Source organism: Otolemur garnettii, unplaced genomic scaffold, assembly GCF_000181295.1.
Source record: "Otolemur garnettii isolate 467f Iridium unplaced genomic scaffold, OtoGar3 scaffold00094, whole genome shotgun sequence".
NCBI lineage: Eukaryota > Metazoa > Chordata > Mammalia > Primates > Galagidae > Otolemur > Otolemur garnettii.
In genome coordinates this window covers 2,170,471-2,191,347 of record NW_003852489.1, presented here as the reverse complement: position 1 = coordinate 2,191,347, position 20,877 = coordinate 2,170,471, and the positions used below count along the sequence as shown (strand labels likewise).

General features: G+C 42.9%; 1 protein-coding gene across 4 annotated transcripts in view; it reads left to right on the top strand.

Annotated features, from left to right (window-relative positions):
- The window catches only part of VEZF1 (vascular endothelial zinc finger 1), a 17,896-nt gene extending 8,273 nt beyond the window's left edge, over positions 1–9,623 (top strand). For all 4 annotated transcript variants that reach the window (XM_023516622.1, XM_003795566.1, XM_012808775.2 and 1 more), the window contains 2 exons: positions 2,357–2,512; positions 6,243–9,623. In XM_023516622.1, the coding sequence (XP_023372390.1) occupies positions 2,357–2,512; positions 6,243–6,670 (584 nt within the window). In that variant the 3' untranslated portion in view covers positions 6,671–9,623. The remainder of the gene's footprint in view (positions 1–2,356; positions 2,513–6,242) is intronic.
- Positions 9,624–20,877: the final 11,254 nt, after the last annotated feature.

Below are 20,877 nucleotides of genomic sequence, written 5' to 3'. Positions count from 1 at the left end.
AGTGGCTCCATGGGACAGTGCAGGCAGTGGCTGGGGCTGCCAGCCCACCACTCTCCCCACTTTCTACACTTTCTCCCCCCAATGCTCACCTTTTTGACGTTAACTTTTTTTTTTTTTTTTGAAACAGAGTCTCATTCTGTTGCCCCCAGCTAAAGGTCTAAAATATAGTGGCATCTGCCTAGTTTTTGCAACCTTAAACTCCTGGTCTCAAATGATCCTACTGCCTCAGTCTCCCAAGTAACTGGGACCACAGGCATGCATCATGATGCTCAGTTAATCTTTCTATTTTTTTTGGAAGATATAGGGTCTCACTCTTGCTCAGGCTGGCCTTGAACTCCTTACCTCCAGCAAATCTTCCACCTGGCCTCCCAGAATGCTAGAATTATAGGCATGAGCTACCACACCCCAGCCAGAAAGTGTATCATACTAGGCAATTTTTTTTTTTTTTTTGAGACAGAGCCTCAAGCTGCCCCCTGGGTAGAGTCCCATGGCATCACAGCTCACAGCAACCTCCAACTCCTGGGCTCAAGCGAGTCTCCTGCCTCAGTCTCCCAAGTAGCTGGAACTACAGGCACCCGCCACAATGCCCGGCTATTTTTTGGTTGTAGCCATCATTGTTTGGCGGGCCTGGGCTGGATTTGAACCTGCCACCTTAGGTGTATGTGGCTGGTGCCTGAGCCACTTGAGCCACAAGTGCTGAGCCATACTAGGCAATTTTAATTGTTTTTATTTAAAGTTACGAAGATTCTCAAGTATCAATGTCTCCTAACACCATATTGTACTAATAACATATACTACTAATAATCTTAAAGATGTATGCAATGTTAATAACTTTGCTTTTCAAACACAAATTTATAGAGAAATGGGATATCATATCCACTTGAAGTGCAAATGCTTTGTTTACCATAAATTCGGAGTTAAAGATGGAATATTCTTGAGTTTTTTTTTTTTTTTTTGAGACAGAACCTCAAGCTGTTGCCCTGGGTATAGTACCATGGCATCACAGCTCACAGCAACCTCCAACTCCTGGGCTTAAGCGAGTCTCTTCCTCCGTCTCCCAAGTAGCTGGGACTACAGGCGCCCGCCACAACATCCGGCTATTTTTTGGTTGCAGCTGTCATTGTTGTCTGGTGGGCCCGGGCTGGATTTGAATCCGCCAGCTCAGGTGTATGTGGCTGGTGACTTAGCCGTTTGAGCCACAGGCGCTAAGCCTCTTGAGTCTTATAGATAAAATTCAATGCTTGCTTTACCCAGGCTTACCCAGGCCTTTTCTTGTAAGATTACTTTAACCAGTCTTGGCACCCATAGTGTAGTGGTTATAGTGCCAGCCACATTCACTGAGGCTGGCCAGTTAAAAACAGTGACAACTGCAACAACAACAAAAAAATAGCCAGGTATTGTGGCGAGCACCTGTAGTCCTAGCTACTTGGGAGGCTGAGGCAACAGAATTGCTTAAGAGGTTGGAGGTTGCTGTGAGCTGTGATGCCATGGCATTCTACCAAGTGCAACATAGTGAGAGTCTTGTCTCAAAAAAAAAAAGATTGCTTTAACCAATAGAGGAAGTCATTTTCCTAATCCTGTATTCTATTACATACATACTTTATGCAGCAAAAACATAAAATGCTCAAAAAAATGGATGGCCACAAAGGAATGGGAAAGAATTAATATGATTTACTCTCATTCATTTTTGCATCTTTCTAAGTTCATTGGGTTATACTTCTATTTTATAAAATTTTATTTTTAATGTTCATCTTTGTCAAATTAAAAAAAATTGATATTTTGATGAATATTGATTAATCCATACTAATATTACCCATCTTTCATTTTTAAAGACACTTGCTTTTTTTTGAGACAGTATTACTTTGTTGCCCCTGGTAGGGTGCTATGGTGTAGCTCACAGCAACCTCAGACTCTTGGGTTCAAGCAATTCTCTTGCCTCAGCCTCCCAAGTAGCTGGGACTATAGGCGCTTGCCACAACACCTAGCTATTTTGAGAGACGAGGTCTCACTCTGGCTCAGGCTGGTCTTAAACCTGTGAGTTTAGGCAATCTACCTGCCTCAGCCTCCTGGCTGCTGGGATCACAAGCATAAGCTACCATGCCTGGCCTAAGACACTTGCTTTTAAATATAGCAGAGAATTCTTTTCATTTTTAAATTGTTTTTCCATACTTCTCTAGGTTTTTTAATCAATTTGTTTATTTTAATCAATATAGACACAAGCAACAAAGAAGATATACTTATTAAAGAGCTACCAGGTTCAATAGTAAAGATCATGGAGGTATAAGGAATCAATTTTGAAAAAATAGCCATCCTTTTTCAAAGTAAATATAGCATTTCTGGTTTATCTTTGGAATAGCATGCATGAATGAAGAGACCAGCAACCAGAAGCAACAACAGCAGCAGCAACAGCAGCAGCAGCAGCAGCAGCAGCAACAACATGTGACAAGCTGGCCAGGGAAGCAAGTGGAAACACTGAGACTGTGGGAAGAAGCTGTCAAAGCAAGGAAGAAAGGTAAGATGAGGCTTCCAAAGTGTGGCCAGAGAAGTATTTTCATTTAGTCTGCCAAATGATCAAAGTAGAGAAGCCACAATTTAGGGAGCCTAGCTTCATGGAAACATGGAAATACTATGTATGCTGGGAAATACAAAGTTTAGTTATTGGCAGCAAATCATATAGGGTAAGTTTTTATTGCTATAGGAAATAAAAATTCTCAGGTTTTTTCTTATCTCTTTTTTTAAAATTTACGTTTCGTTACAAATTTGGGGACAAATTTGGTCCTTTGTTATACTTAGAGTTCTATTTTTACATCCATTTTGATGTCAACCTCCATGCATTGTGGGCTTCTTTATTTTTTCTTTCTGAAATATTCCCACTTTTAGAGGTGGATGAAACGTCCTTGTGTGTACATAAGTGCGTGTTCTTACAACTGTGCTATTGCTTTTTAGTGTTCTTTCTGCCTTGTTTTATTTATTACATGTTTCAGATGTTACAGTGCTGATGTTTTTTCTTTCAGTCTATCTGGCCTTATAAGCCTAACATGTCTTTACTGTAATTGTTACACAAATTAAGAATGGTTTGCTTTTCTCTGATGTGTATCTTATAAAGAATCAGTTGGCGTGTCAGTTTTCAACATACTTTTTAACTTACTAGTTACAGCTTTGGCTTCTGGACTATTTGCAGCCACTTCAAATAAATCATTTTGTCAATATACCATCCTCCACAGGACAAACTTATAAATTCCTCCTTTCCTCCCTCACCCCTGCTATGTTTTATTGTTTTATTTTAAATCCTAGGATTCCTCTGCATATAGGCTCCTCTGTATGTAATTCCCTTGCTGTGTAGTTTCTTCCCTTTTTTTCTTTCATGTGGTGTAGCTGTTCCCTTCTTCACATCCTTTATAAACATCCTATACTTGGATAAAGGTAAAAGGAATAGCATCCTTTTTCATATATCTGCTGGCATTGGAGGAAAAGAATACAGCAGTCCAGATAGACTTTCTACTCTTCCTCAGTTGCTTCTTGTTCTTTTGTTCCAAATGAAGATTTGTGATTATTTTAATAAAATGTTTTGTTGGTGGAAGAGTGGGGTGGAGAGATAGCTGGCAGCTGGCAGTGAGGAGCAAAAAATGTAGTGCTGTGATAGTTGGCGTAGCAGGTTGAAAGTATATTACGAAGTATATTTTACTTATAGGAGGAGTAAAAGTGCTTAAGTTGTAATAAAAGGACACTGTTAGGTTAAAAGAAAATGGAAGTGAAGGCAAGAGCACCAGAGAGAAAACTCCTTTGGGGAAGGTAAAGAGAGAATATCCTTAGTGCTGTCAGCACCTCCAAAGTGAGTTGGTTTTCTTTCTCATTCTCTTTCTCTTGCTGCACTCTTCTATTTGGTATTGTATTTCAGTTTGCTTGCACAATAAGACTTGATTGTTTAGCTCATCTTCTGTCCTCCAAGAAACAAAATGCTATTGTATTCCCTCTGAATCTCTCTGGAAATGACTGCTAATGTTAGAAACCTCTCTATTGATGTTAGTATATGTCACCTTTTGTGGAGCAGAGGAGACTCCTGACCTGAAGACTTAAACTTGAATCAGCAATGTCTCTTTAAATACTTACATTAATTATCTAAATAAGGTAAGATAAGTTTCCAAACCTGGTTGAAAACTTACTATCCACCATGTAGGGAGCTTTTTATTTTTTATTTTATTTTTTTTTCTTTCTCTTTTGTAGGGAGCTTTTTAAAAATACACATTTCCTAGATTCCATCTAAATTTCACTATTACCCATCCTAGGAATCCTGTTTTTTGTTTTTTGTTTTTGAGGCGGAGTCTCACTTTGTCACCCTCGGGAGAGTGCCATGACATCATTGCTCATAGCAAGCTCAAATTCTTGGGCTCAAGCAATCTTGCCTCAGCCTCCCAAGTTGCTGGACTACAGGTGCCCACTGCAATGCCCAGCTGTTTTTTAGAGACAAGGTCTCTCTCTGGCTCAGTCTCAAACCTGTGAGCTCAGGCAGTTTACCTGTCTTGGGCTCCCAGAGTAGAGTGCTGGGATTACTGGTGTGAGCCACTGCACCCAACCTTCTTTTTTTTTTTCTTGAGACAGGTCTTACCCTGTCACGCAGGGTCGAGTACAGTGGCAACATCATGGCTCATGGCAGCCTCAAACACCTGGGTTGGGTTCAAGCAATCCTTCCATCTCAGTTTCCCAAGTAGCTGGGACTCAGGTGTGTGCCACCATGCCTGGCTAACTATTCTAGTTTTTGTAGAAATGGTGTCTCACTATGTTGCTCAGGTTGGTCTTGAACTCCTGGCCTCAAGTGATTCCCCCCACCTCATCTTCCAAAGTACTGGGATTATAGGCAGGAACCACAGTTCCTGGTTCAACTCAAATCCACTTTTTAAAAGTTCTCTAGATAAATGATTTTGATCATCAGCCAGGTTGAGGAATCTTTGATATGGTGAAGGCCAGAGTTACACTGTATTGATCAAGAAAAGGCTGCTTGACTCAAGGGTTCTCCTGAGGTGATCTGACCTACTTGTAGATCATGTGCAGATTTCCATCTTTAATTTCTTTCTTTCTTTCTTTTTTTTTTTTTTTTTGCAGTTTTTGGCCGGGGCTGGGTTTGAACATGCCACCTCTGGCATATGAGGCCAGTCCCCTACTCCTTTGAGCCACAGGCGCTGCCCTCCATCTTTAATTTCTAATGCATTTCTCCATTTCACAGCCAAGTCACAGGCAGCCCACCCATCCATCTCCTTACTGCTCTTCTGGCACACTTGCAGGTGGTGCTGAATTTTGTTGAGGGGGGATTGGGGGTGTTGCTTTGAAGGGAAGTACCCTGGTTTGGCTAGATAACAAGGACCAGGGTTCCCCAGTTTAGTGCAGAGTCTCCTTGCCTGGTTAATTGTCAGTATGTTTTTTGGTGTGTGTAATAAGTGCAGTTAAATGATACTAGACATTAAGTAGGTGACTATGTCAACATTAGAAGAAGAAATATGAGTGAGAAGAACATAAATTTATTGAGGAGTATTTTTTTCTTTCCTAATGTAGTTAAGAAACAACCAGAAACAAGATTTAACTGGAACGATTTTCCTAGGACTGAAATAAACAGGTGATACTAAAATAGCTTGTTTATCATTCTCTGTGCATTTTTAAAACATTAACAGAATGCGGCTTCATGTCTAAGAGGGTTTTAGCTTTCCTATCACTGAGTATGCACACTTCTCTGTGCTAGTTACAGTGCGCCTTAGGAGAAGATTTTTCTGACTATCTGTTATTGTGTAACTATTGGCCCAGCTCTATGTAAACAAGCCCTTTCTCCTGGCCTGCTGGTTGTTGGCTTTTCCTAGGAAAAGTCTTTAGAACCGAGAGGAACTACATGAAATAGTAGTGAGAGCACATAGCCCTACTTGGTATCTCTGACCCCCAAGAGTACCTTGCAAAAGTTAATTGATCTTCGCAGCATCACTGTGAGGTAGGTGAGTGAATCTGGACTTGAAACCTAAAGTGCAAGGCCAAACAAGTTGCTTTACCTTGCAGGAGGTATAGGATCGCACACTTGGATCCCTGGTTCCCAGGCTTTAGCTCCAAAGGATACTCCCTTCCTGTTGACAACTTGGTAGATAATTGTGGTTAAACTTGGTTTATTAAATGTTTTATCTTTTTTAATGAAAAGAAGTTGATTCAGAAACTGAATTTTGTTCACTGTTTTGAGAGTCTAAAGGCCCTTTTGTCTTCTGTTTTAGAAGCTGCTAACCTGTGCCAAACCTCCACGTCTGCTACAACACCCGTGACTCTCACTACTCCATTCAATATAACATCCTCTGTGTCGTCTGGGACTATGTCAAACCCAGTCACAGTGGCAGCTGCAATGAGCATGAGAAGTCCAGTCAATGTTTCAAGTGCTGTTAATATAACCAGCCCAATGAACATAGGGCATCCTGTAACTATAACCAGTCCATTATCCATGACCTCTCCTTTAACGCTCACTACCCCAGTCAACCTCCCCACCCCAGTCACTGCCCCAGTGAATATAGCACACCCTGTCACGATCACATCTCCAATGAATTTGCCCACACCTATGACATTAGCTGCCCCTCTCAATATAGCAATGAGGCCTGTAGAGAGCATGCCTTTCTTGCCCCAAGCTTTGCCTACATCACCACCTTGGTAAACAGTATTATAAAATTAAAATATGGGCTAAAGTAAATATTTACCAGCAACTTAACTTTTAGTTGATTAAAACAAAAAGTAAACCATGAAATTGGAAGATTTTATTACATTAGTTAATAGTGTAGTAGCATTTTTTTCCAATTTGGCTGGGATTATTCAAAGTAGGGTATGTATGTAACTTACCACTGGACCACTTTAGTTTAATCAGAAATTCCTTTTAGCTGACAGCATTGCTTAAACAGGATAGTAGTTGGCAAGATGAGATGTCAGAATTAAAACCAATCATAAGAAACAAAAACCCATTAAAAAAAAAACAGCATTACTGTTTCTAATCCCAAAAAATCATTTTATTCTAAACACTAGCAAAACTTCTCCCTATACAAGGTGGATGGCTGATTTTAACATGAAATTCTAAATCCATGGATTGAGAGCTAGTGTAAAATTATCTGTGTTTATTGTTTTTATGAATAAATACATGCATTGTCATAATAAAATGCATTTCAGAGAATATGCATTTTACCTTTGGGAATATGTTAATTTCAGGCAGCATTCCCTATGGGAAAGGTGATACCAGCTCTGATATGCAAAGCATATGATAATTTATCATTCTAACTTCAACATATAATAGGGATTGTGACCTGATATTTGGAGATGTAAATATTGCTCAGCATATTAATCCTGATGGAATATAGCATTGTAGTTGACTTTTTAAAAAAAAAAAAAACTTAAAAAAAAAAAGGCCAAAATATACAAATTGTGTTTTGGTAAGAAAAGGCCGCAACTGACAAAGAAGTTGTCAGCTGTGCGGACAGGTAGGCTCCTAACAAAGGGAGGCTAATGGGACTCCTGTTTGGGAGCCAAGGAGTACTTTGGAACACTTCAAATATATTGCTTTAAATTGGAAGACGCTGGAGGCACTGGGATGTGATATGCCCCTCTCTCTCCCAATCAGAGCCTGTTGATGTTACAACAGGGACAGATGTGTTAGTTGCTCACTAGAGTTTATGTCTTATATTAAATTGTATACAGTTTTTATTCTAACCACTAACTAGGTAGTATGCCCCTTCAGAACAAGCAGAGTGTATCTCTCTTTTTTTAATTTCTCCTTCCATTTCTTAATCAAGTATTGTGCAGATTTGTTCAACTTTGTAAATATAGACATCACTTTTTTTTTTCTTTGAGAAAACACTTGTATCAGCTTTGTGGTGTTTTCAAGGAGACAGCTGTCTGCTCTCCTGTGGAAACCCAGCAATGATTGTGCACGTTGAAACATGTGCTTTTTATTTCTTAGCAGGATGTTTTTATCTCTGTACATAAAGTAGAAACCAAAAGGTAGAGAAACGGATACTCTTTACACCATCATGCCACACATTAATGTTTTTAAAGCATTGTGTTTAAAAAAAAGTTAACTAAAACCAAGACGCTGTGATTTTTTTTAAGTTGCAATATGTTTTTGGATTTTTTTCATTTTTTAATCTTTGCAGTTAACAGAAATGGAAATGAGTTGTGTTAATCTTACAGAATGTTTGCAGGACTGACTATCAAACTGGATGACTTCCATTTATACCCCACTGTGTCAGTTCAAGCATCAAAATACCTTGCGTCTGAAGCAGACTTCCTACATCAGGGACAGGTATCTGTGTGTCATTATACAAAACAGTTCTAGGGGGTTGAACTACATAGTAAAAAATAAAATAAATAGTACTTAGTGTAAAATAATTTTATAAATGATCTTTTGTACTTTAGGACATTAAATTGTACAACTTTTGTATATATAAAAGCTTAGGAACTTTCTGTTTAGCAGGAAGGCAACACATTCCTACACTTTTAATGTATATGTTTGTTATAATGTCCATGTAAACATGCCCTATGTTTGTGCCTTTTAATTAGTTTGTCTCAATAAACAAAATGTAGAGAAAAATATGTAGCTATGACTTTGTTACAACTGTTCTTATCCACAGTACAAAAATGGTTTGTTTTTAATATGTAGAGCATTATGTGTGGACTACTGGAGGGACATGTGTAGGGAAGGCACAATAATGGACCTGCTGAGGCCTGGATTGAGGGACAGAGGCCACATTTGGAGGAAGCTCACATTTCCTGGCATGCAAACCCAAGATTGGGCTTTGGCTGTGCCTGCTAGGACCTGTCATCTTTCTGCTGGGCCATCAGTCACTATCCTCCGTGATTTAGACAACCCAGGCTTCCTCCACAGTTGTTAAAAGAGCAGTCCTCAGTGGGACAGGTGTGGGCCCTATCCCAGGCTAGAGCGTGGTTGTCAGAACCCTGAAAGTATTAGTTCTTAAAAAGAGATATATACTAGAAATGATTGTTTTATCAATTCATTGTATAATAAACAGGAGTGAGACTTCATTGTATGACTTCAGTTAAAATGCTATTTTGTATGCATTCTTTATTCACTTAAGAAGCTTGTCTGCAATAGTAAAGCCACGTGGTGTCTTCTTTTGGGAGGGAGAGAGTTGTTGGCAGGATGGGGGTGAGGGGGCAGGCCACTGAAAGGGAGGCCAAGTAGTTGTGCGGTGAAATTCACTCGTGCCTTGGAACTGGAATTGAGTTCTGATGCTGATGAACTGATTCAACCAGGTGTTGAAGGCACAGCAGCCACCGCTCTACGAAAAGGCAGAGTATGTTTTTCTCTTCTGATTGTAACCTGGTTGAGAGCTTCCCCTTTATCAGATTGGCAGCTATACAGTTGTATTAGATAATCCTCAAATCTGACATCCAGCCTGTTATGCTCTAGGGCTCGCTGCTTGGCCTGCATTTGCCTTTTATTGTGTATCCATTTCCCTCCTACAGTGTGCTCCTAAATGAAGGTTTCTATGTAAGCAGATGATGATGATGATTTTATCTGTCAATACCAGCACTGTATTACTAACATGCAAAGTACTGCAGATTTATTTTGACAAATTAAAGTTAACCGGTCACAAATGTTATGATGGATTGCTTAATAACTCAGAAGCTTCATCAGTACACTATGATGATAGAAAAAGTTTTGAAGTACTGCTGCTTCAGGTATACACTTCTCAGTATTGGGCTGGAGAGAGGGAGGGACCAGTGTTGGGCTGATTGGTATCTCAATACCATGGAGAAGGGAGGGTAGAAAAGCACCACACTGACGGCGTGAGGGACGCACCCCGCCCAGGAAGCCAGACCCTGGGACAGTAACACAGGTTTGGGCCCCTCTCCCACCCAAAAGAGAGATGGATTTAGAACATTTCTTCTCATGCTCTAGGACTCACTTGTGTACTTGAAAGGTGTTTTAAGTTGGTTCCCTTGATTATTTGTGTTCAACTAGATTTATCAGATGTCCACTGAAGACTACAATTAATGTGCCAGGCACTTTTATGCACTCAGAGGTCATGTAAAGGTGACTAAGAAAAGCGGCTGCTAAGGGAGATAGGATAAGTACCCAAGTGATGGTATCACCAGACAGCATATCAAGATGATCCTCACACTTAAAGAAAAAGTTTTAGATACCTACATCTGCTTTGTATAGAATGTGACTTTCCAAACTTCCCGTAATAATAATCCCGTAATTTAATCTGTTTATTGACTCAGTGAACACAGCTGGAGGAAACATATTTCTTGTGCTGTTTTTGTCTTGGGAACAGGGAAGTGTTATTTTATTGAGTTGCTAGTTAATCTTTACAATCCTGGCTGTTCAGGTGTCTCTCCTTTTCTCAGGGGGCCTTGCAGTTTGGTCCTCTCTGGAGAGACCTGGTTCAGGATATAGAGGGGATAATGGAGATTTTCACTTTAGTGTCCTCAAGGATCATTAGACAAGTCCAATCTGTTCATGAGGATAGTAATTACTTTCCCCTCCCTGCCCTAATAAATCTGGCCCTCAGTCCTGCACCCTCTCCATTTCCTCCTTAGAGAGTCTCATAGCCTGAAAGAATGCCATTTGTCTTCCCATTTGGGCCTATAAATCTTCCCCACAGCTGGTCTGACATCAGCAGATTACTGGATAATCTCCCCTGCCATGTAAAAATAGGGGGCTGGCTGGTCAATCTGTAATGATCCAGTGCAGTATACTGACTTAGTTTGTGCATTAGTCCAGACTCCAGCTTCTCTTGGCTTCCCACTCATGGGCAATCTAAGGCCCGTTTAGTTCCTAAGAAAGGAATGGTGGGTCAAGGACTTGACTTTGGATGTTTCTGTGATCTAGCCCTCTCCCTAGACCTACCCATTGGGAGTTGGCTAGTTAGCCTTTCCTTTCCCAAGATAGGCACTTGACCTAGATCTTGGCCCTGGATCATGAGAATCAGGTACACGTTGCTTTACAAAAACTGTCCTGTCATGCTAAGGGAATGAATTTTTATACTTCAGATTCTGTATCACCACTGACTTGGGTCATAATTGCAGAACTTTTCTTCATCTGTAATTATCTTAAATTGATTTCCCACCTCCCTTCCAAGCCCTAAGTATCTCTTTGAAGAGAATAAAATAAGAACTCAAAATCACTGCTCTTACTGGAGTGAACCCTTTGTAACGTATGTAACTGCTAACCATGCAGGGAGAATTCTCAGGTGTTTTTGTAAATTTTCATTGTTTATGGAATTTTCTCCAAGTGAGGTCCACCAACATTTGGCTGTCAGTGGCTCAAGATAGACATTTGAGGGAAACGTTCTGTTCTGCCAGTGAGCTATTCCTTTGGCATGACAGCTGGAAGAGACCAAGGGAAATGGAAGGGACATGCCCTTCCAGTGACTGGTCCAGCAGCTCTGTCTGGCAGATAGTGCTCATGTCCAAGGCTGGGGCAGATGTGCCAATTCTAGATGCTGCCCATGGAGAGGAAAGCCAGGCTTAGAGACTGGGATGGGAAGCTAGGTCTTTCTCAATCTTAGGGGCAACTGGGGGCCACCAGAGCCCTACAATCCCTGCAGAGTCAGCCAGATTCAGAGATCTGGCTTGAAGGAGCCTGACTCCTCAAGGCTTTGGTCTTTGAGCCAAGAAATTCCTACCTTAGTTAGTGGTGGGAAAAGAGCCAGAGAGAAATCAGTTTTGCATGTGTGGGGAGAAGGGAATCTTTGAGGTTAGGAAGAAGCTAAGGAAGGGGAAGGAGAGATCTTGGGGGACAATGTCCTTGTGCTATCTATGGCCTCACTCCTACCCTGACCTTCCTTTCCACACGTCTGCCCTGAGTTGGACATGATCACTCAGAGGAATTGAAGTAAGGTTGCTAGTCCAAGCCAGCTATGATTGTTTCAGCTTTAGTCACTAAGCAGAAAAGAAGACGCGCTTTTCTCAGCCAGATAAAGGACAAAATCAGGAGCTGATGAAAAAGGCAAGATTCAAGTGCTTAGGAGGGAATTCTCCTACAGTGGGGGCCTGTGAGTTGGTTCTTACAGGAAGGGGTTGGGTCCCACCATTTCCTGGAATCCCAGACCTCTGTCCCAAGAAAGTAGACCCTGATTACAGGGTAGCCCTGTCAACCTAAGGGAAGTTCTGTCATTTCATCAACACCAGAAGCCCTGTGGCTATCAGGAATCTGTGAGGGAGAAGAAACAGGACGGGGTCTTTAGGAAGAAAGAAGACAGAGCCTTTCCCTGATCCATAGACCTACAATGCCCGCCCCACAACCAATCTTCTAACATATTTTCTCCACTGTAAACCCCTAGACATCCTGCAAAGTCCAGTTTAAATGTTTCTTCCTCTAAAACCTCATCCAGTTAGTTTGTTGCTCCTTGATATAACAGAAGGAGTTGGGAGATAACAAAATAAAGGTGGAAGTAGTCCAGCACCCCAAGAAGAGAGTTTCTAAATAGGACTGTAGGTTCTAAAAGTTTCACCATAGCCCTGAATACCTGGTTCCAAATTAGAGGGGTCATGGCAACCTCTGATTTTTGCTTATTACGCCCTGCATTGATAAGTCCTAATGTCCAGAAGGCATGAAACAAGGAATCAAGCACCAAGGCCAGAAATAGGAGCAAGCACCCAGGTAAGTGAGGAGGGCCTCCAGAGGACCCAGAGCAGAGGGAAATTTGGCATAAGGGATGGTTGAGAGGGGCTATAATACAGGGTTGTGATCAAGAGCAGAGGAGTGGAGTATGACAGGCTGGGTGTAAATCCAAGGTGTGCCACTTGGAGATGGGTGACCTTAGGTAAGGTACATAACCGGTCTGGGCTCAGTTTCTTCATCTGTGAAATAAGGATGATGATAGCTCCAAAGGAGTAAAGTTTTGATCTCATTCATGTAATGTGCTTAGCACAGAGTCTGATATAGAGAACATGGAGCCTCGAATTCGATGTGCTCCTTCTCCATCTGATCCTAGTTCCAGGCTCAGTCATGGCAACATCAGTTCGCTCAAAGGCACCTACTGCACCCTCTGAAAGACCTGCGAAGGAGATGAATGCCTTCCCGCGTTGCTACCTCACCTCAGACTCTGACTTTCTGAGGATTAGCATCCAGCCTAGAAACCAGAGCTTCATCTGAGATATGAGGCAACTAGATGGAAGTTACATGTCCTGAAAAGCAGCTAATTGGAGGCTAGCCAGAGACGTGGTAGGGAGGGTTCAGGTTAGACTCAGGGAAAGGGTCGCTAAACTGGGAGACCTGGTAAGTGCCTCCTTGGGGATGGGTCATCCTGCCTCAGAGAGGTTGTTCCATCCTGCTTCATTCCCAGGGTTCACTGTATTCAGAGAAGGCGCCCGTACTGCTTCGCTCTGCAATCTCACCCTCCTTGACGATCGGGGAGTTGCTTCTTTAGGCGCAAGACTGGCACAGACCTGACCTCCTCTTGCCTCCTCAAGAAGAAAGGGAGCACTACCACCCACCCGCCGCAGAGGGAAGCCTGAATCCCAGACTGCTCACTCGTCAATCAACCCTTATAGCTCCGCCTGACGCTCTGATCCCAGAGAGGAGCCCTCAGAGCGCAAGGCAAACGTGGGTGTTGCCAAGGCTGGATCAGTCATCTGACTGTGGTGCCCCAATTGCTTGGCCTAGACTTTGACGCCCTCCACCGTGTCCCGCCGGCCGCTGGGGCTCCTCGCAGCCCCTCTCCTGATGGGGTGGCCTGAGTTGGAGCCCGGACCGCTGGTGGAAAGCCCCGGCAGAGAAACAACTCCCGGCCGTGCCGGCCCCGCCCCGACTAGAGCATCGCCGGGCCCGGATTGGTGGATGCCTCGACCTGTGTTCTGATTGGTCTGTGTGGGTCAAGGCGCTCATTCTCGGAGAGCATCGCAGTTCCGTGGCTGAAGCTTGTGCCTCTGATGCGGTTTTCCGCACTCCGCGCAATAGCTGTGCTCATTTTATGTAAATAGATAAAATTCAGTTCTATGGTTGCTGTAGGTGACGTGCCCCAGAATACAGCGTTGGGCCCTCAGGGATGGCTGGATCTGTCAGTTTATTATATGCAAGATCCAAACCATATCTGTCACAGTGACTGGGGCGACCTTATGAGAAGCTGGAGGTGGTGTAGGGGAGAGGGGCTGCGTTTTGCATACCCTAGAAAGGCCACAGTTTATCCTGCGAGGCCGTTTTCTGGGTTAGCCTTTCACCCACTTTGGCCAGCACTGGTCCTTTCTACCATCTACACTTATATTCCACATATCCTCGCCCTTGATTGTTCTGTTCCGTATGCCAGGAGAGCTTTATCTTGGCATTCGTCTTGTTAAGTGTGGTTACATACTCTTGCACATTAGGAACCAACCCGCTGGAGGAAAAGCTGATTGCAGGGCTCAGGCAGAAAAACGCGAAGTGAGCCTGGAACATTAATAAATATTTATTTGGAAATAATTTCAAACTTACAAAAAGTTACAAAAATGAAAGCAATACAAGAAATACCTATATACCCTTTACCCAGATTCACCTATTCGCCTATTTTTATCACTTGTGGGCTCTATCTTATTTTTTTCTGAACCCTTTCAGAGTTCCATATATTGCAGCCTTGACCCCTAAATACTTGTGTGTATTTCCTAAAAATAGGGAAACAGTCTTACATCACAGCACAGTTATTAGCTTTATACAATTACATAATACTTTTTATTTAGTCTACCTACCATATCCCAATTTTGTTAATCTATCGAATTATGTCATTTATACCGTTTTCTCTGCTCCCGTACAAGTTAGGGTCAGGTATTACATTTAGTTGTTATGTCTCCTTAGCCACCTTAAATACGAAACATGACATAGCTTTGAAAAATACAGACATCTTCCTTTTCTTAAAAAAGAAGCATCCCTTATTTTCTGTTTGTTAGTTGTTTCATCATTATTAAATTTAGGTTATACATTCTCAGCTGGAATACTTAATAGGCAATGTGTCCCCATGTGGAGTGCATCACATCTAGAGAAACACAATGTGCCCCGTCCCTCAGAGATGAAGTTAATTTGATCAAAGTGTTGCCCAGTTTCTCTACCATAGAATTATTAGCAGTCTGTGGAGAGATGCTTTAAGACCTTCCAAATATTAGACTATGAGAATTTAAAAACATAGAGACCTTGGGGCGCCAGGGCATGTGGCTCAGTGAGTAGGGCACCGGCCCCATACACCAAAGGTGGCGGGTTCAAACCTGGCCCCCGCCAAACTGCAACAAAACACTAGCCGGGTGTTGTGACAGGCACCTGTAGTCCCAGCTACTCGGGAGGCTGAGGCAAGAGAATCGCCTAAGCCCAGGAGTTGGAGGTTGCTGTGACCTGTGTGATGCCACGGCACTCTACCCAGGGCAATAAAAAGAGACTTTGTCTCTACAATAAATAAATAAATAAAGAGAGACTTTCCAAATCTCCTTCTCCAGATGAACATCTCCCCCTAGATTTAGCATCCAATAATGATCTAATTTTTTCCCCTGGGTGAATTGCTGTGACATCATAGCTCACAGCAACTTCAAACTTCTGGGCTCACTCGATCCTCTTGCCTCAGCTTCCCAAGCAGCTGGGACTACAGGTGCTCAACACAATGCCAGCTATTTTTAGTAGAGATAAGGTGTCCCTCTGGCTCAAGGTGTTCTCAAACTCCTGAGCTCAAGCAATCCACCTTGTGTACAGGTGTCACCCACTGCACCTGGCCTGATTTTTTACCATTTTGGTCAAGATATATCTAAGGCCAAGAAAGCAAGGAAGTGCTCAGGAAGATGGGAACATGTCAGGAGAACATCAGGAGCCAGTAAGTGGCCAAATCTGCAACAATCTAGGCAAAAATACATAATGATAATAATAAATTTTAAGTTATTGAAGGAACATAGTAATCCATATGTACATAAATAAATGTGTAAATCATCTTGCTCCTTTAAATCTCTGTTCAGCCTTCTTGTGTGGCAGTGCTGGGCGTGCCCTTCTGTGCTACTGCCCCAGCTGTGCTTCTCCTCTGACTCAAGTGTGAGGCCTGAGGCTGAAGTTCTGGCTCCAAGGAAACCCATCCCACCATAGCTTCAGGGTCCTCTTGCCCCAGAGGCTCAGCCCTGCCTCAAGAAGGGGTTTCTCTTTTCTTTTCTAAAGAGACACCAGATAAGTAGAATCTCTCTCAAAGTGGAATTAGATCAGCCCTCTGGAGGAAGGGAGATATCACTCCTAACTTTGAAACTGGCTGCTGTACAACCAGTGAGGCTCTTCCTCTAAGTATAGGACATTTTTGCTAGTGCCCAGAATCCTGCTCAGGGGCAAGAGGTCATGTCAACTTCCTTTCTCTGACCATTTACTGGCCTAGCTGAGGGACTTTCTCTCCGAGCAGGAAGAGTTCTTCCCCAGGACACCAAGGCCATGAAATTTCTTTGCCTGTAATATCTCCCTTCCAAGTCTTATCCTATTCCCCAGCCACTGCTGGGAAAGACCAGATCTCAACATGTGGACTAAACTGATCTCAGGTATCCCTCAGCAGAAATAAGGATGACAATAAGAAAATAGGTTTGGCTCGGCACCCGTAGCACAGTGGTTATGGTGCCAGCCATATACACCAAGAGTGGCGGATTTGAACCTGGCTCCAGGCCAGCTAAACAACAATGTCAACTCCAGCGAAAAATAGCCGGGTGTTGTGACAGGCACCTGTAGTCCCAGCTACTTGGGAGGCTCAGGCAAGAGAATTGCTTAAGTCCAAGGGTTTGAGGTTGCTGTGAGCTGTGACGCCATGGAACTCTACCGAGGGTGACATAGTGAGACTCTGTCTCAAAAAAAAAACAAGAAAAGAAAATAGGCTTCATTCATTATTAGAGTGACGAGGAACAGACTGCAGTGAATTTCTATCCCAGCTCTGCAAAAAATATGGGCATGTTACTTAAACTCTCTCTGCCTTCATTTTCCTGGTCTATAAAATGTGGCCAATGAGAGCACCTACCACAGGGCCCTTGATAGTGCCCCTGAATGAATGAACAGGTGTAAGTATTAAGTGGCATACAGTCAGCATTAGGTGTTATTGCTATCATTATCTCCAGGGGTTGTGGCGGTCACAGACACAGGTTTGTAACTTGGTTCCATTACTTATTTGGTGTCTTAGGTAACTTACGTGATCTCCCTGAGTCTGTTTCCACATCTCTAATGCCTGACTCTTAGGGTTTTTCTGAAGATTAAATGAGATAAGACATGCAAATGTATTTAAAATGGGCCAGGAACATGGTAAATTTTTAAAAATCTTTATCATTTACTGTTATTTTTCTTTTCTTTTTAAGAGATGGATCTTGCTAAGTTGCCCAGTCTGGACTTCTGGACTTGAACTCAAGTGTTTTGCCAATTGTGTTTGGCTCATTTACGAGTTCTATTTTTAATCGAGTGAGAAGGAAGGTGGTATTCTTTTTTTTTTGGAGACAGGGTCTTGTTCTGTTGCCACCTCAGCCTCCTGAGTACCTGGGACTACAGGCACACGTCGGCACACCTGGCTATTTTTTTCTATGTGTAGTAGATATGGGGTCTTGCTGTTGCTTAGCCTGGTTTCTAATTCTAAAGCTCAAGCAATCCTTGGCTTCCCAGAGTGTTTAGGATTGCAGGCTTGAGTCACCATGCCCAGAGGTGCTATTCTTAAGGTCATTTTAGAGATAAGGAAAACAAGACTGGGAGAGGTTAAGTAATTAGCAAGATCATCCAGCTAGGGCTGGGTGCCTCACGCCTGTAATCCCAGCACTCTGGGAGGCCGAGGCAGGCAGATCGCCTGAGCTCACAAGTTCCAGACCAGCCTGAGCAAGAGCAAGACCCTGCCTCTAAAAATAGCTGGGTGTTGAGGCCAGTGCCTGTAATCCCAGCTACTAAGAAGCTGAGGCAAGAGAATCACTTGAGTCCAGGAATCTGAGGTTGCTGTGAGCTGTGACACCATGGCACTCCATCAGGGGCAACAAAGTGAGACTCTGTCTCAAAGCAAAAATAATAATAATAGATCATCCAGCTAGTAAGCAGGATAGCAGGGATTCATTTGTACCCTCGTCTGACTGGGCCTCAGGTCTGGGCATTTAACCATTACACTATACTCTGGAGGTTTAGAGGGAGTTTAGGAGGAAGGGAATATCTGCTGCTTCAAGCCAGATTGAATTTCCCAAAGCAAAGGACCGGTAAACTCTCCTGTAGGCTCTGTGAATTATTTGTAGCAAATGCTTAACTCCAGGCTGGCTTTACCCAGGAATTGCATCTGTGCTGGGGACCTCACTGCCTCAACTCTTGGTGTTGTCAGGAAAATTAAAGTAAATTTTAATGTTTTGGAATTTAGGCCTGAGCCAGTAACATACCTCTTCTCCTCAAGCCTTGGCCGCCTCTCCCCACCTGCTGCAGATTGCTTAGTTTGGAGTTCCAGGCTGTTCACTGCCATACCCTCCTCGCCTTTCCAGCCTCAGCCAGCTAGTACTCTTTGTTCCCCTGCACTCTGGCCACAGTGGACGTTACCCCACATCCAATATGCCTCTCTATTCCCATCTCCGTACCTTTGCTTCTGCTAGGCCTCAGATGGGAGAGCCTTTATCCCCAGCTAAAATAATTTCCATCATTCAAGGCACACATAGCTCAAATGCCGGCTCTTCTACAGTACCTCTTGGACCTCTCCCCCCACCAGAATTAACCACTGTGTAGTCCCAGGACCTCTGCTTGATTTTAGCAAATGTTACACTTTGCTGGCAGCTCTGGATCTATCTTACAGTTTGACTTGGGGTGAGGGAAGCTACATATTTTTCATCTTCGGGTTGGAGAATGGGCACGGAGGAGGTAAACAAACTTGGTTATGGAACTGGATTGTAATAGACTAAGTTAAACATAATTATGTAGGAAAGTTATTGATATTTAACCTTCTTCCTGCCAATTATATTGATTTTTTGAAGGCTAAATATAGATACACACACACACATATATATAATGGATTGTAAAGGTATGTATATGCAATGTCAGAAATTTGGAAAATGCTGAAAAATATTAATAACAGATTAAAAGTTATCTATGAAACCTTCGTCTGGCTAGGTGTGATGGTTCTTGCCTATAATTATAACAGTCTGGGAGACCAAGGCAGGAGGATGCCTTAAGCCCAGGAAACATATTAAAACCTCTATTTCTGGGCGGCGACTGTGGCTCAAGGAGTGGGGCACCAGCCCCATATACCAGAGGTGGTGGGTTCAAACTCAGCCCTGGCCAAAAAAATGCAATAAAAATAAACTTGTAAAAAAAAACAAAACTCTATTTCTACAAAAGATAGAAAAATCAGCCAGGCTTAGTGGTGTGGGCCTATAGTCCTAGCTACTCAGGAGGCTGAGGTAGGAGGATAGCTTTAGTCTAGGTGTTTGAGGTTGTGGTGAGCTAGGCTGACACCACTACTCTCATGCCCTGTCTTCCCAAAGCAAACACACACAATAAAAGCCTCATTTAACAATTAACATGGCTCAGCGCCTGTGGCTCAAGTGGCTAAGGCGCCAGCCACATACACCTACGGTGGCGGGTTCGAATCCCCAGCCCAGGCCCGCCAAGCAACAACGATGGCTGCAACCAAAAAATGGCCAGGCGTTGTGGCGGGCGCCTGTAGTCCCAGCTACTTGGGAGGCTGAGGCAGGAGACTCGCCTGAGCCCAGGAGTTAGAGGTTGCTGTGAGCTGTGATGGCATGGCACTCTACCCAGGGGGATAGCTTGAGGCTCCGTCTAAAAAAAAAAAAAAATTAACATTTTGGTATATTTTCTTCAAGTCTTTTCTTCTGTGTTTATAAGTAACTAAAATAAAAATAAATAAATGAGCTCATATTGCAAACACTGTTTTGTAGCCTTTATTTTCCACGTTATATTGTGAACACTTTTATATTTATTAACTTCTTTAAAAACAATTTTAATGGTTACATGGGGTTTCATTTATCCAGACCTAATCTGTACCTCTACTGTCGTGTAGAGGACAAGCTGGTAGCCTCTGTACGGGAGGGCAGGATTCCTACAGCCTTATAAACTGTTACCAATAAAGGGAAGACACATGATTTTTGCAAGGGTGAACCAGGCCTGTCTCACCCACCTGTTAGAAGTCAGTCCTTTGGCAAATATTTACTAACTCTCATGGGTCTGCTAGGCCTTGGGCTGAAAGGTGCAATCACTGAGAGGAAAGACACCCTCTACCTCCCAGGAGCTCAGGAAGAAAACAACTATAATACCACATGCTCTCTATAAATAGGATGGACACAGGGACTGCTGGGGAGCAATTCATTATGCAGGGAAAGGAGTTGCGGGGAGCAATTCATTATGCAGGGAAAGGAGGGTTTATGGAAGTACTACAGGTGTGGCATGGGTGGTGGTGCTCTGGGGAAGGGGGTGAGAGTCCCCAGAATTCTCTGAGATGGGCATCAGATTGATAATCCCACAAGCATCCGTCTATTATCCCGGGAGGGAGTTGTTTGCTCATTTATTTTCTTCTCTCTCTGGTTTTTTTTTTTTTTTTTTTTTTGCCATTGCTTCCATGGTTTGCCTGTGCGTTCTTTCAGATCTCCAAGTCATGTTACCAATTCTTTACACGTTTCTTCCACGTTTCCTAGTAATTATAGATTGGTCAAGACAGAGAAAGGGCAAGGACAGGATTATTTAAATTATCTGGAGCTTTACACCACCTAATTTTCTACAGATGGGCCTTGTTAACCTGCCTTTTGTAGTTCTAGGAGAAGGAGTTGGTCTCATGGTGGCAGGGACAATGTGGTTGGTTCCGAAGCCATAGCCACATGCTCTTATCCACCATTCATGCCCTGGCATTTACCCTGGGCTAGGGAAATTCTGGGAAAGTAATGGGCTGTTTTCCCTGTGGTCCAGCTGGAGACTGTGCTGAG